The sequence below is a fragment of the Mustela nivalis genome (assembly GCF_964662115.1).
Source record: "Mustela nivalis genome assembly, chromosome: 6".
NCBI lineage: Eukaryota > Metazoa > Chordata > Mammalia > Carnivora > Mustelidae > Mustela > Mustela nivalis.
The window spans coordinates 19,224,666-19,240,739 of NC_139025.1; the positions used below are offsets into that span (position 1 = coordinate 19,224,666).

General features: G+C 39.5%; 1 protein-coding gene across 34 annotated transcripts in view; it reads left to right on the plus strand.

The window, feature by feature from the left end:
* The window catches only part of NRXN3 (neurexin 3), a 1,557,595-nt gene that overhangs the window by 593,927 nt on the left and 947,594 nt on the right, over positions 1 to 16,074 (plus strand). For 24 of the 34 annotated variants that reach the window (XR_014313528.1, XR_014313529.1, XM_082737604.1 and 21 more), the window contains 2 exons: positions 1,717 to 1,920; positions 8,111 to 8,137. Coding sequence is in view for 32 of the 34 variants with exons in the window: in XM_082737604.1 (XP_082593730.1) it covers positions 1,717 to 1,920; positions 8,111 to 8,137 (231 nt within the window). In the remaining 2 variants the exon portion in view is untranslated. The remainder of the gene's footprint in view (positions 1 to 1,716; positions 1,921 to 8,110; positions 8,138 to 16,074) is intronic. The other 10 variants (XM_082737633.1, XM_082737626.1, XM_082737601.1 and 7 more) reach the window with 1 other exon arrangement.

The window sequence follows — 16,074 nt, forward strand, 5'->3', positions numbered from 1 at the left end:
GCACAACACCAAAAGAATGCCTGGTGCACAATATCAGAAATGAATCCTTCATGGTATTGCTCGATCTAAAACCATTCACTTACGTCCCAGTATCTACCCAAGTCCATTGATTTTATTGTAATATCAAAAACTATTGTATAAGTACTCATCAAAATATGCTTAGTGCTTCTGTTAAACTGAATAGCTTGTTTTTGTTTGAATATTCCCTTTCTTGACGAATCTGATACCATCACCTCTTTCATTACAAACTAAGAGCATCTCGAACTCTACCCCCACTTCTCTATTCACTTGCCACAGTCTCTCTCCTCTGAGTGCCCCTGGCTTTACTGATGTATATATTTCCTGGGTCATTTAACCATTTTCTTTTAAATTTTTTAATTTTTTTATAAACATATAATGTATTATTAGCCCCACGGGTACAGGTCTGTGAATCCCCAGGTGTACACACTTCACAGCACTCACCATAGCACATACCCCCCGCCCCCTGGTAGCCCTCAGTTTGTTTTGTGAGATTAAGAGTCTCTTATGATTTGTCTCCCTCCCAATCCCATCTTGTTTCATTTATTCTTTTCCTACCCCCTCATTTAACCATTTTTATATTCTAGTACGGTTACTTGCACATGCCATATCCCCCTTCCCAGCAAGGACCTTTTCTGTTTCACTTTTAAACCCTCCATAGTACGTGTAGGTAGGTAGTAACTATTTGGCAACAGCAAATATTTAATGAGGGCCTACTCGGGGCCAGATACTGAGTCCAGTGGCAGGTTGGTGTCATAGGCATTTAAGTGATTTTCTCTTCCTGTGTTCTCTAAAAATATTTGCTAAATGAACAATTGAACATATTCACATTTTGAGCAGCATGGTGGTATAAACAGACCTTGGCTTTGTACTGGACATACTGGCTTAAAATCCAGGATGTCTGACTTCGAGATGTTAACATCTGCCTCCGGGAGCCTTGGTTTTCTGTTTGAAGTAGAATAGTAGATCCACACTGTAACACAAATTAAGTTAACACAATGGGGTAGAGTGGGGGCACTCCTGGCCAAAGTGATTGGGCTAGAGAAGGCATCAAACAAAAGCAAGTTCCTTCCTTCCTCAGACAAGCACTATTTGAATAAAAGCAGAATTACTGGGGTATCATCTTTTTGTGTTGGTGGTTCTAGCTCTGTTTCTGTAGATCCTCTTTGAATGACTCAAACAAACTCATTAGGGCTGTGTGGGGAGCAGGCCAGGCTGCCGCTCTTTGCCCCTTCTAGAAGTTCTGACAAATGTTTGCTGTGGTGGTTCTAGATTGCTGCTTTCCTCCTGTTCTTCATGAATTACTTTCAGGAAGCTAAGTTTTGTTTCATGCATTTTTTGTTTTGTCTATGGCACATGGAATGAAATCACTACTATTTGTGGGGAGCACTTTCACGTTTACAAAACATCTTCACATCCATTATTTCATTTGGCACACTTGATAAGTCTATGAGGATGGTGGGGCAGGGACCTGTGCCATTGTATGCCTTGTAACGGCAAAGAAGGAAATAGGCTGTCAGAATTTCAGTGGTCTTCCCAAGGTCCCATAGCTTGAAAGTGGTGGCACTGGAGGTCTATCCAACATGAATCACCTGAGTACAAATTCCGTGCCCTCTCTACCCTACCGTCCTCAGCCTGGAAGTCAAGGGAACCTTTGGTATCCTTCATCCTGACAATCTCCTCCATTCTTCTTTGCAGAGGCGTCTATCTTGAGCTACGATGGCAGCATGTACATGAAGATCATCATGCCCATGGTCATGCACACCGAGGCAGAGGATGTCTCCTTCCGCTTCATGTCCCAGCGAGCTTATGGGCTGCTGGTGGCTACTACCTCCAGGGACTCTGCGGACACCCTGCGTTTGGAGCTGGATGGGGGGCGTGTCAAGCTCATGGTTAACTTAGGTATCGTATGAAGTACCCTCCGCCACTTTGTTTGGGCTTGTCTTCCCTTTCTTTTCTGATTTTCATTGGTTTGATTGAATTCTTTGTTTGTTTCTTAAAAGTTAGCTGCTCACTTCTTGTTTAATAGACCAAGGATAAAACCCAACGGCAACAAACACCTTCTTCTTGTTTCTGCATGAGGTTTTGATGTCAATTTCTGGTTTCTGACAGTGGTGGTTTTTTGTTTTTGATTTTGTTTTTGGTTTTGGTTCTTTTTTTTTTTTTTTACTAGATTATTTATTTTTTAAGTTTCCTTTCTTGGTTTTTTGGAACCGTTTAGCTTTGTGTAAAACACGCTACTTTGGTCCATCTTTTGATCAATCACATTGCCATTCAGTCTGACTCCTTGGTCACCACTCAAAACAGTCAAAGCCGAGGGCAGAGATAAGACATCAAATGGAGGCAAAACGACATTGGGGTTGGAGAGAACTAAGCTTTGTGAGGAGGATGAAAGGTGCATTGTTTCTTTCTCCACAAACGGGGAATTCTGGGGGCACTGCTATTACCTTATGCTTTCTCCTAGTGGGGAGGACGAGTCAGATTGTTACTGTTGTCCTATTGGAGAAATAATTCTCTAAGTTTATAGAGTCTCTGACATGTGGAAGGAGAATGTGCTTCCTGATATGATCCGCTTCTTCCTTCCTGACATTCTTCCCCTTCTTCTAGCGGCCCCTTTTATCCAGATTGCCATGTCGCACTGTCCCTCACCTGCTCCTCCGTCCTTGGTACTGAAAAATTATGACAATTTCAAATTCGCAGCTTTATTGGGAGAAGATCTGTTCTTCTACTATAATTACCTGTAATAGATACTTTGGAAACTCCCCTCCTGGTGGCATCACATTTGCTCCTGCTGCTGACCTTGACTGATTTCTAACTGATCTTCTTTGAAGGATGGGGAACCTCTTGATTTCTGGAAGGAAAGAAACCAACCTCATTTCTACCTGGTAGAAAGTCATTGCCCTGTGTCAATAGGATGAGTGGTATGGCTGAGTCCAAGCTTCCTAAGCCAGGGATGTTGAGGGGTATATAGTGTATGTTTGGGTACAGAGCCCCTTTATAAAGACTCCAGTGGAATGGCTTGTCAGAGGCATGGGGAAGACATGTACTAGACTGTACTAGACATGTACTAGATAACTGTACTAGATACAAGACCACATTAAACCTTAGCTGGCCTAGGGGGAAGGTGGAGTTTGGAATCCACACCAGTCTTACCTGCTGTCAGGTTGACTGGTCGCACTTGGAAAATGCCTATACTACGATCCTGAAAATCTCTAGGACGCAGAGGACTGTTTTGAGCAGTGGCTTCACTTATGTCTTTTTTTTTCTTCCAATTTGTAGCTTTTACAACACTCTGCCCTTTTTCTTGTCCAACCTCACTTGATTTCTGTTGTCAGTGTGTCTGTTGGTTTTTCTTTGGTGTGAATATGTGTGTGTTTGGTTATTTCAAGTTTTGTTTTTTCTTTTTGCTGGATCTTTGTGTTCTTGAGTTTTCAGTCCTTCTCACCATCAGCCATGGTAAATCAAAAGATGGTATTCAACCCTTCAAAGGCCCAAAGCCTGCGGCCCGCATAGCAAACAGCCTTGAGAACAGAGCGTACTGAACAGCCTGCAGGGGCTGGCATACCCCCGTCCCTCCCGCCTTCCCTCCCCTGCACTGTCCTCCCCACCTCCCACAAACCAACCAGACAGTGTGTATAACCTAAAACCAACAACCAGTAGCTGATCGTTTAGTTCCCTCAAAAAGAGCAGGAGAAATTTAAAAATTAAATAAAAACAAATAAACAACAAAATGAACATAACATCCTAAATAGTTCACAGAAAAAGATGAAGACAATTTTTAACACTACGTCTATTTCAGAGTAAGAGAGCAGCACATATATAAGCATGATTAGCCCCTTGGCATCCCGGGGAAATGTATACTGTCGCTAAACAGAAAACATTTTCCTTCTTAGACATTGTTTTCTAAAATGAGAAAGCCGATGGTGTTAGGTCTCATATCTCAGAAGGAGATACAAGTGGGGGAAGATAAAAAGGGATGAGGAAGGAGATGGACAGATTCTCTCTCTTACACATGCAGTTAGTAAGAATTCCCATGTGTATTCCTAGAAACATTTTTTTCTCTTTGCCCCAAATCTCGGAGAAATACCTCTCAAAAAGACTACATTTGCCTCTTGATTCCTTCTAGCATATACTCAGTCTAGTTCCTCCAAAGCTGAGATATCTTAGGCACAATGGCGTTGGAGAGCCCTGCGCTTTTCAGAGGCAATAGTGACTTCTTTTTTTCCCTGAAGTGTGTGGTTCACCAGAATGACTGGTTTGAATTTATTTAAATTACTTTCAAACCTAACCTGGAAAACTGAACTGAAATTCCCTGTGCTTATGTATACAAAACTCTTTATGCTCATGCTTTGTTTAAAGGTTCTCTTTCCCTTCCCTCACCAAAATATACCCCTGTGTGAATATTTTCTCCCAGTATGAGTTCGTATTTCCGTTTCCTTCGTTAGAGAAGAAAACATCTCTAAGGAGGGTTTGCATACACACTTACTCCAAAAGAACTAATTTCAGGTGATAATTTTGTTCACCATTTCAATTGTGTCTCCTTTCCAGCCTATGCACAAATGATACTACAGTTTATTTCAAATTGGACATGCATATAGGCTCATGATGTAAAGTCTAGTATGTATTTCTTTGATGTAATGTATCCATCTCCTAAATGTCCAGAAGACTAGGCTTTCCCAACGGCCTTGCTCTCTGAAGACAACTGGGTGTAGTAAGAGCTGGTGTCAGAAAGGTGCTACAACACACAGCCCGTTTTTGAAATCTTTTGATCCCTTACAATTAAAAATACAATAATAACATTTTATGATTATAGTAAATTGAAAGATTTAAAAACCTTATTTCAGTCAGCCAGTAATCTTGGGAGATAAGGCAGGGAAGTGTTTTTATGCTTTCTTTTACATATGTGAGACAAAGAAAGAAATATAGGACTTTTTAAAGCTAGCATAAAAAGTCCATAGTGGAGCTGAGACTAGAACCCGGGTTTCTAAAATGCTAAATCAACGTGGGTTATCTCTTTTCTCCACAGGTCAATCCTGTGTGGCTCAATGATGTGGCAGTCTTGATGACTTCTAACTGCTTTCATGATGTTTACTTTTTAAACATGCCCAGAGGGAGTCTTTTTTCCGTAGTGCCTGGTTTGAATTAAGCCATACAGCTGAAAAGTCAGTCAGCATTGGCATCTGCTCATGGCCCTTTGGAATCCTCAGCAGAATGCCAGCAAGCCTTCTTCAATGGCGGAGGCCCATAGGGAGTATCATGCAGTTTGGACAATGGCATTCAAATTCTCCAGATGCTCTGTCTCTGGCGATGCAGGCTTGCTGATGACTGTTTACAGTGTGCACTGTTGAACACATACAAGTCCTAGAAACTTTTGCCTCTTCCATGCTCTCCACCCAAAGCTTACTCATCTAGAAAATAATAATCTCTCATTTACTAAAATAAAACAAAAAAACATCTAAATGAAACAGGATAAAAAACACAGGCATATACAGACAAGCAGACACCCCTCGGGTACCTTGCCGAGGGTAAGGCACAGATTGAACTGTGGTGGCTACTCAAGGTAGATCTAAAGGAAGTTGCGTTCCCAGCCCAATTCCCTGGATTCACTTTTCATGAAAAAATACAACCTCATTATCAAGACTGCCATCTCTGAGCCTATGAGCAAGGCACTGGGATGGATTTTTTTCCCTTGATATACTTATTCTTCAGGTAAAGTGTCCAAATAATCTGTCACTTCTTGGCTTAATCAGTTGTCCACCCTCTGGAAAGCTCCAAGTCCTCACATTGGTTCAGAGACATCTTTCAGTTCATGGAACCATTTGAGTGAATCTAGTACCTTTCTCTAGACTGGGTCCTCCTCTAAAAACAAAATCCTCAGGGTGCCTGGGTGGCTCAGTCCATGGGGCATCTGCCTTCTGCTCAGGTCATGATCTCAGAGTCCTAGAATCCAGCTCTGCGTTGGGCTCCCTGTTCGGTAGGAAGCCTGCTTCTCCTTCTCCCTCCACTCCTCCCCACCCTTGTGCTCTCTCTCAGATCAATCAATAAATAAAACCTTAAAAAAATAAAATAAAAACTAAAAATAAAATCCTCAACAGCATAGAAACAAAAGAAGACAGCCCTCTCTCGTTGACGGTTCTCAAATTTGTTGCTTTAGGCCCACTCTTCCTCTTCCCTTCTCTCTTAAGCATGGCCATATACCTGTTTCCCCTGTCTCCTGAGTACATCAGGAAGGGGCATTTCTCCAGCTTTGGCTGATGGCAGGTGCTGCTGGTAGCGGAAGCCCCACCCCCTCCTCCCTCCTTGCCCTCCCCCCTTCCCAGTCCTCACTGGGGGCATGGCCTCCTCTGTTTGGTGATCGTACCAGTTGCTCCAGGGCTGTTTGCTCCCACTTTTCTGTTGCGGTTGACGACACATGACAAACCTAACCGCACGAAACCAAACCCAGATTTTTTTCAAGAGATGTTCTTCTGGGGAACAAATAAGCGTCCTGCCTCCTCCCTCAGAATGATTGGGTGTTCTAGATTTCTCCTGTCTGGATTTCTATAATTTTATGCTGCCCTGTCCTTTGCCACTGGTTCCTCTTTCACTTGCTTCCTTAAAATGTTTTACTTTGGGAAATTCAAATGGTGGCCTTATCCTTGACAAGTCCTCCAAAACTACTGGGTCAGCCTTAGGCAGAAGAGCTCAGTTTCTCACTGTAATTTTTTCCTGTGACTTTTTTTTTCCTTTTCTTGTCTTATTTCTACTTTTTAGTATCCAACTTTAGACAAATTCTTATTGAAATTCCCACCATGATAAATCAAATTTAGTTTTAACGGGGCAAATTTGTAACAACTAATCTGAGATCTTTTTTAACCATTCTACCCAATCCCCTGCAAATAATCATTGACTCTATTCTAGACCTTTTGTGCTGAGTGTTCATGACTCTAAACAGATGTTAATAAAAGGATGGATACTCAGATCTCTGGCATAGGATTAGAAAATTAGAACTAGAAAATTAGCCACCCTTTCTTGCCTCCCTTTCCCATTAAAAATAAAAAAAATAAAAAAATAAAAGAATTTTCTTCCCTCAAGATGCAGAATTACAGAGTGATGTAGGATGTCAAAGGTGCCCAAGACCTCCTCCCCATAAACCTGTCTCGCCTTCTCCTTGAATGCTGTAGGCACTTGATTTAGTCTGAGCATTCAGGCAGGAAGACGAAGATGGGCTTCATGAGTGGGTTGGTCTGGGAGCCTTTGAAACAGAGCAGAGAACCCAGTCCATCGTGGTAACATCATACAACTCCTTTGACCCACCACCCAACTCCACCTCTCTAAAATCTGGGATGGGTGTTTGTGCGGTTAGCTGTTTGCAAGTGGCCATTTTATGACAGGAAATGACCAGGTGGTATTAACCCTTTCCTTATCTCAAGGGAGAATGGCAAGTCTGCCTATATAAATTTCTATAGCATCTGGGGCCTGAGCAAAGAAAAGGGTGGAGGGAGTTTGTTTTCAGAAAAAGAGAAAGGGTTAAATACTGCACTGAGAAACTTCATGGACAGCTTTTTTTTGAAAAAAATAAACAGGGTGTCAGATTGGTGATATATCTTTGGAATACTAATACAAAAATTGTGTTGATGCTACTTTTAAAGACAAATTTGGATAAAATCATGATAGGGGGACATAGACTATAACCTGCATTTGGTGGGGAAATTTTTGCATAATTTTCCAAGTCAAACAAAATTAATATTTCAAAGTTCAGGTGTGAAATCCTTTATATAAATGAGTAAGTTTTTTGAAAAAAAAAAAAAAAAAAAAGGAACGGCATACTTGGTGTCTATTGTGGATATATATGTATACCAGTATATATCTCTATACATATGTGTATATATATATGTGTGTGTGTGTATATATATATGTATCCAACTTTACTAAATGATATACTGTACATATACACCCACCCTTAAACTTGTACATACCGTATATATATATAAAATGGCCACATTTCTTGCGTGTGTCTGTCCCCGGAAGGGTGGACTGATTGTTTTTGGATGTCTGCAGCTGTTACCTTGAAGGATGCAATTTCATCTTTCATTTATTTTTCCCCATCTAGACTGTATCAGGATAAACTGTAACTCCAGTAAGTTTTCCCTCAAGTTTCATTTTGTTCTTAAAGAAAAGAAAAACTGACTTTATTTTGTTTACTGTTTTATGAGCTGTTTTTTGTTTGAATTATTTTGTGTTCGGACTACGGAGTTGGGGGGAATGGGGGTTGACAAGAGGAAGGGCTGGGGTGAGGGTCACGGCCCGGGTGTGGCCCAGGGTGTGGTTTCTGAGTTGGGGTAGGTCCTCTCTTCTTTCCTTGCATTTGCTCTTTATGCAGAAAAGGAGGAAAGGGCACCTGGATAAGGAAACAACTTGAAAATGAATTGAAATGGTAATTTGTGGTTTGGGGGGAATGATCCTCAGGGGTGGACAGAAAGCAGTAGAGCAACCAGAATGCACTTCTCCACTACTGACAGCTTCAGAAAAGAAAAGCAAAGTTCATGACCCAGAAGGTGGCTGCCAACTCTGACATTTGTTTCCCAGAATTTATCGCTGTAGGGTTTTTTTCTTTTCCTCCTCAGAGGGTGGGCGCAAAGCATTGTTCTTGGTGATAATGCAACATTTTAACCAAAGGCTTGAGAAACATTCTGGCTCTTCTGAATGAAAAATTGCAGCCTATTATTTTTACTTTATCCCATTCAAACATTCTGATTCTTGAAGAAGGGTGTTCAGGAAGTGCAGGCTGAATTGTACTCAAGTGTTTCTTTCTCTACCTCAGAAATGAATATTAACTGGAGTCGTGAGGTCAGGGAACCTGGAAGAGGAAGAGGAAGGATGGGGAGGAGGGAAAGAATAGGTCTAGTTGATAAAACGGAAAATATACGTTGAGCCTTATGGCATCTTATATCCGTTAAGATAATTAAATAACTAACTAGGGTAATTAGGGTAATTAGCTATAACAAACAATCCCAGCATTTCAGTGGCTCAACGGAAGACAGGTTCACTTCTCCTTCAGGCAAAATTCAGTGCCAGTGCCAGATCTCTTCAAGTAATTCAGGCATCTAGGATTCTTTCATGACCTTGGTCTACCATCTTGGAGTTCTTCACTTCCAGCCATATCCATAAGGAAGAAAGAGAGTGAGCTTGGATATAATGCAGTGTGTTTTTATTAACTTGCCTGGAAGTGATGGCCCAGTACATCACTTCTGCCCGTATTTTCTCAGACATGACTCCATCCAAAATGCAAAAGAAGCTGGGGATATGTGCCTTCTCTGGATCCAGGAAGACAAACTTGGATTGGTTGAGCATCTAACGCACATGATTCTCAGAATTACCCCCTCTTTTTTGACTTCTTTTCTCATTTGGGCCTTTCAGTAGGAACAAATTCAGAAAAAGAAATAATCCAAGTTTTAGATTACATTTGCTTATTTATTCCATTATATTTTATAGGTGCTACTAGTTTAATCTTCTTTCTTGGGAGATTGATTATCAGTATGATAAATTAATAAAGTCCAAATCCACTTTTCTGGGGGCGGGGGACATTCTATGTAAATTAACAGAAGAAAAGAAATGTAAAAAATCAATATAAACAACCACTTCCTGAAGTGGAGTGCTTTATGTTTGTGTTGACATCATTTTCAGTTAATTTAAGCAATGTCCTATTTTGCTGTGTTTAAACATTCCTAATTAGCCAAAAATTTCTCACGATATTTAGATCATTAAAAGCCTAATTGAAACATCTTTTTTTTCCTAAAGACTGGCATTTTCTCTTTCTTCAAGCAGCTTTATTGAGATATAATTTCCATACCACAGGTTCATCCACTGTAATCTTACAATTCAGTGACTTTTATTAAATTTATAGGGTTGCCCAAATACCCCCACAATCACATTTTTAGAACTTTTCCATCACCCCATGCCTCCTCCCAAATTTTCCTCATGTCCCTTTGGAGTTCATCCCTGCTCTTACCCTTAGCCCTAGACAACTGCCGGTTTGCTTTTATCTCTATAAATCTCTATTTTATCTCTATAAATTTTATTTCTATAAATCTTCCTTTTTCTGGACTTTTTATATAAATAGAATCATATGATATGTAGTTATTTGTGTTTGGCTTCTCAAAAATTATAGTACATTTATGGAAAGCCTGAAGGTGTAAAAATCTCATTCTAAGTTGAATCTAACTAACATCTTCTGGCTTAGACACTCATTTGCAGAATAGAGAACTGAAGGAGTTGTTCAGTCGGGGTATTTGGACTTGCTTTCTGTGCTTTGTCCACATTTTATCTTGCAGTTAATTTCACATATTCTCTCTGATCAGCCATGAAAAGTCGTCATTAGACAAGCTCCAGAATTCTTTCTTCTAGGAAGGCAATGCCTCTTTCCCAGGACATAGATGCCAGCAGGTTTTCTAGATGTGATAAAAGATTTTCTATTCAGAACCACCAAAACCATCATTGAGAAGAAGTATGTCAGCAAAGATGTGTTTCCTGCTTTGATCACAGTATAATAAGAGTGTAACTAGTTTTAGTTCGATATTTAGGTAAAGAGCCAAGATTGGATTTTGGAAATCAATTTTGAATTCTTAAGATAAACCTTTAACATACTGAGGAAGATAATTTTGGGGAGAGCATCAGAGAAAGAATACATAGTGCCCGCTAATGGAACCGTGATTGAATAGAAACCAAGAAAAACAAAACAAAGCAGGAGTCCTTTACTCTAACATCTTGAGTGCTGAGGTATATAGATGTGCACCCAGGGGAATGGAGAGTCACAAAATGAAAGTGACACATTTTCTTGAAGTTGATTTTAATTGTTGATTTGGAGTAAAAACTTGAATTGAGACCAAAGAGATATATTATGCAGAAGAATGCACGTCAGTGTGAATCTTATTTAGCTTATGAATCTTAGGTTTTAAGAAAAAACTAAGAATTCAAAGACATGTCATTTTTATCATGTATCTTCCTTTTTCCATCCCTGGCATTACTGGCGCTTGGGTAGAAAATTTCAAGAAGGTTAGGCAACTAAAATAGATCCAGGTAATCAGAATTTCTCAGACCTCTCTCCTTGCAGACTAGATGTCCAAGTCCATAGTTCAGTCTGTTCTGGCATCTCAAGCTGTTTCTCTAATAGGTGAGCAGATCCTTCCTCTTACTCAGTTTTTGTGATGAGATTGAGTTGTAGCCTGAGATTGAAAGGGAGGGATTTTCCTCTTACATCTCAGGTGTCATTTCAATAGAAGTCAGAGGATGTTATTACTCACATGTCAGAACCGAGCTGCTTTTTTTTCTCTTGAAGGGACATACTGAATTAAGCTTTAACCACATTTGAATTTAAGTTCATGTACTTTTCTGGTAATCCTTTTTTAGAACGCCAGTCTTCTGGAAAGTCAGGTAAAATACAGAATGACATCATCTATGTTTTTCCTCTTTGTCTGCGGCAAAATGTTTGGGGAAATGGCTGTTTTTAAGGGTTTGTGTGACTCCTTGGGGAAAAGAACATGAAAAAGAAGGGTGGCCTTCTAGTGTAAGGAGAAGACAACTGGTCATAGTAGAGGACAGTGATCTTGAGATGAAAGTCTCTCTCTTTTGGCCTTTGTTGTCTGGTCCTTCTGTCAGTGACTCTGGCCCAGATTTGTGCTACTTGTTTCCAAGAAGAGAGGAACAGGTTTTGTTTTGTTTTGTTTTGAATCAGCTTCTTTGCCTTCCTTCCTCTCTTTCTCTTTTCCAATGCTTTGTTTCTCCCCATAAGATCTACGATATACTTACCATTACTCATTCTCAATCCTGCTACCCCAGCTTTCCAAATCTTCCAAGAATACTACACATAAATTCTTCTCTGGCTTCTATTCCCAGACATATATTAGAGAGTGTACAAATCGAGGCCTTAGGTCGAAATCGGGATGTTGCTGGATTTGATTCACTTGGCAGAAATCTTCAAAAACATAACCGGGACATTCCCAGCTTAGGATTTACTTTTAAATTGCAAAAGGTCAACAGAGTTGGCAGTCATCATGGTGACTGAACTACACGGTGGCCTGATATCTATTCTGTATTACTGCTAAAGAAAACAGGGCTACTTTCTGGGGAATTTTGGAGAGAATCCCCTGTTCCTATGGTTCCAGTTCCATGAGGCTGGTGGTTCCTAAGAAGTGTGCGGTTCTGAAAACAGGTATGGACTTCTTATTGGTCTCATGGACGCTTACTCAAATCAAAGTGTGGAAGAAGGTTTGTTGTTTTCCAGCTAGTTTCATTTTGACTCTGCCCTTCGTTTTCCTGGCCCCTCCTTTATTCTCTCCCTTTCAGGCCGTGTGCAGCATAGTTTGCATGAATATAGTATAGTCATATTAATGACATATGCAGATGGCGTGAATGAATATAATGAAATACATAAAAATAAATATCAATTTCATCCTTTTGTTTTTTTTAGCCTTTCCCTTCTCTGAAAGGCTAATTCCTCTGTGTAGGGTTATTTTCTCAATCTTTCTAAAAAGAGGTGTGTATATCATAAGGAAATTGTGAGTTTGTGTACATGCCTAATTATTTAGGCAGACGTAGAGCCCCCCACCCCCAATTACGTTGAACTTGAAGTCTCAACTTTATCTGTAACAAAGTTCATTTTCCTTTCCTTCTTAGCTATAAAGGAGAAAAGAAATAGGGTGGCATACAAAAATATACTGACCCTGTAGTCCCTTGAGTGAGGGAATGGCTTTGGTAATCCTGTCCACTTCCGTTGACTGTTATCTTTGAATAATCATAAACACATACAATTATATAGGAGCTATATGAAAATAGCATCATAAGGATATGATACCTCCAAGTCCTACCTCTAAAGGCTACTAGTATTTACTAAATATTCCTTCTCTTGCACCTGCTAGCCAGCACTTGCTTTTTGCCTTTTGTGTTAGCTTCTGTGCCTTAGTCTGTTTTTAAGCAGACTCAGTTTCCACTGTCTTGGCCAAGTCAGCAGTGTGTGGGTGTTTCTTGCTTAATTTAGGTGTAGCTTGGTGAAATGCAGCTTATTGCACTAGACTTTTCGGGGGTTTTGCTTCCTTTTTTTCTTTCTTCCCTCTCTATGGTGCTGGGACTATGCTATTTCATTTTCAGGCCTAGTTTATCTAGAAATCCCAGAGCTGAATGTTTAGCTCATCCTATTAACTCAGAAACACATACCTCCGGTCAACAGAAAGCTAACTTCTTCACTATTCAAAGTCTTCTGGGAAGGAAATTCTGGAACACTCTTTTGGTATTTGTTCCAATATTTGGATAACCATGACTACCATTTGCCTGACCATATCACTTAGAGTTTTAGCGGAGATGGAATATCCCAAAGTAAGATAGTATAGTAACATTCTATGTCTCAAACTATCAGTATCACAACTGAGAGTTTCTCTTTCCATACTAAATGATTATGCTCTACATTTCTCAAAACCTGATTTTTAAAAAGTAATATATCATTTTATTTCTCTCTGGAATGTTTTATATTTTTTGTAACATAAAACACTTCCAAGTTCAAGTCTCTGAATAGTATCAATAATAGCCAGATTTAAGAATGATAGTAGGATGCTTCCTAAACATTTAATATTAAACTCTTCTTAATAAATACTAATTCAGGATGGTTTTATTTTTAAATAGCTAAAAAAGCTATACATGGAACAAAGGAAAAGTAAAAATTCTCACTCTTATGCCTTACTATGTCTCACTCTTATGCCTTACTTACCCAAATTCTCTTTCTCAGAGGCAACCCAAATTATCAGTCTTATGTATATTTTTGCAAAGATAATCCAAAAGTATACAACATACAGTTATAACTATATTCTTTCCCTTTTTTTCTTTCCTTGTCCTTCTTAACACAGTGTTAACACATTCTTCTGAATTTTGCTCTTTTTTACTTAAAATATTTTAGGGACTATTTCATGTAAGAATATTAAGGTCTCCTTTGTTCTTAATGGTCACATAATACTGCATTTTATGGAGATACCAGAGTTGATTAAATCAGTACCCTACTGATACATATTTAATTTTTTTTCAGCTTTTTACTACTGCTAAAAAAAACAACAAAAAACATGCCTTTGTTTGTTAGTCTTTGCATGCATGTACAGGAATGTCTATCAGATAAATCCCTAAAAATGGAATTAACTAGATCAACAGATAAGTGCATTACAAAAACTGGTATTTCCCAAGTGCTTTCTAAAGAAGTTGTACAGATTTACATTCCTAACAGCAATATGCAAATGTTTGTTTCTCCTTACCCTTGCCACACCATGTTATCAAACTTTTTCTTCATTTTCTTAAAGTACTTTTCAAAATGTTGCTGTCAACATATTCCAGGGAGAGCCATTGTCACTCTTTTTCCTTCCATCCTTTTACTTCTTCAAGTATATATAGGAACCATTGTTATTCAAAGCTTTGGTGCAGACTTCTCTCAGAAATCTTTAAATAGAAATCTCTTATAGTAGCATTTCTCATGTTAATCTTGTTTTTGTTTTCCAGTAAGCACAGGTGTTTTAGAAAGGTGGCAATATGTTATAGTAATTTTGTGTGATTTCCCTCTTAGACTCCTCTTATCTATGTTAGTATCCCAGCAAAGAGGCACTTTCCTGCCATTATCAACAGCAAGCAGGACTCTAGCTCCAGACAGACTGGGTGTAATCCTTATCTCTACTGCTAATGGCCAATTTATTTCAACTCTCAGTTTTCTCAGTTGTAAAATGGGCCCGATTACACTCTACCTGTCTGAGTAGAAGAGAACCTAGGACAGTCTGTGCTGTCTGTGTGGTGGTGGTGATGATGATGACATCATGAGATGATGTCATGATGATACCAACTGAAAAGATGATCTTGTGAGAACTATACTTGTTCAAGAATGCCCTATAGGGGTACCTGGGGGGCTCAGTGGATTAAAGCCTCTGCCTTCGGCTCAGGTCATGATCCCAAGACTCTGGGATCAAGCCCCACATTGGTCTCTCAGCTCAGCAGGGAGCCTGCTTCCCTTTTTCTCTTTCTGCCTGCCTCTTTGCTTGCTTGTGATCTCTGTCTGTCAAATAAATAAATTAAATCTTAAAAAAAAAAAAAAATGGATGGCTATATATCCCTAAAACCATACTAGGTAGTTTAACAGAACCTGAAAAATAAGCATCCTACTTTTTCCAGCCAATTACTCAGGGCAGTAAGGCAGAAGCTTAACCCACTGAGCCACCCAGGCACCCCTTGGGCACTGTAATTTTGAGTAAAAATAGTGTTTCTGTTTTCCTTCTATTTTTGAAGATTTCTTTTTGTACTCTGATTCATTTTATTTGTCTGTTTGCCACCGTAATATTTGTAAGGTGACACGTTCACTAAGTATTAGTGTCAGACACAGTTTGTCTTTTAAAAATTAGGAAGGGCCACTGTATCAGTGAGCTGTAGGGTGTACTAATATTATCAACTGAACCCTCTGTTCCTGTTTGGTGACAAGATAAATAATCAATGGCTCTACTTCCCCATTGTGCCTAGAAATATGTGTTTGTGCACATGCGCAAGTAGGAATGTATTATAGCAGGTCTCACTTATGTGTTATGGAGGAGAAGATTTAATTTGAATTGTTTCTGGAACAGTTAGACACAAAAGCCTAAGTCTCCATACTGATTTGTACTGGTTCGGAGCATCTCAACACAGTTTTTCTTAATTTTAGCATCCGTTTTGGGAAGAAAAAAACAAAACAAAACCAAACAAAACTTAGGGATCAGGGATTGTTGCTTTTAAAATAAATGGAGTAATTTTCTGGCTGTTCTGTTGGCTCAGTGACTAAAATGGCCACGCTTTCTAACATAGAGTTTATTGGAAGTTAAGGAAATAAGCCTTGAAGGGGTATATACATTTTCCTTCTAAAAATAAAGTTTCAGAGTAAATCTGATTATGTAACAACTGAACACAGAAAGATGACACCGTTGTCACCGGAGCTTTGTTCCAGCGTCTGTCAGAAGCGGCGTTCATGGTGGCTCCTGGAAGGGCCCTCATTAGGCAGTGGGAAGCAGGAGAATGTATCAAGGGGTGAAA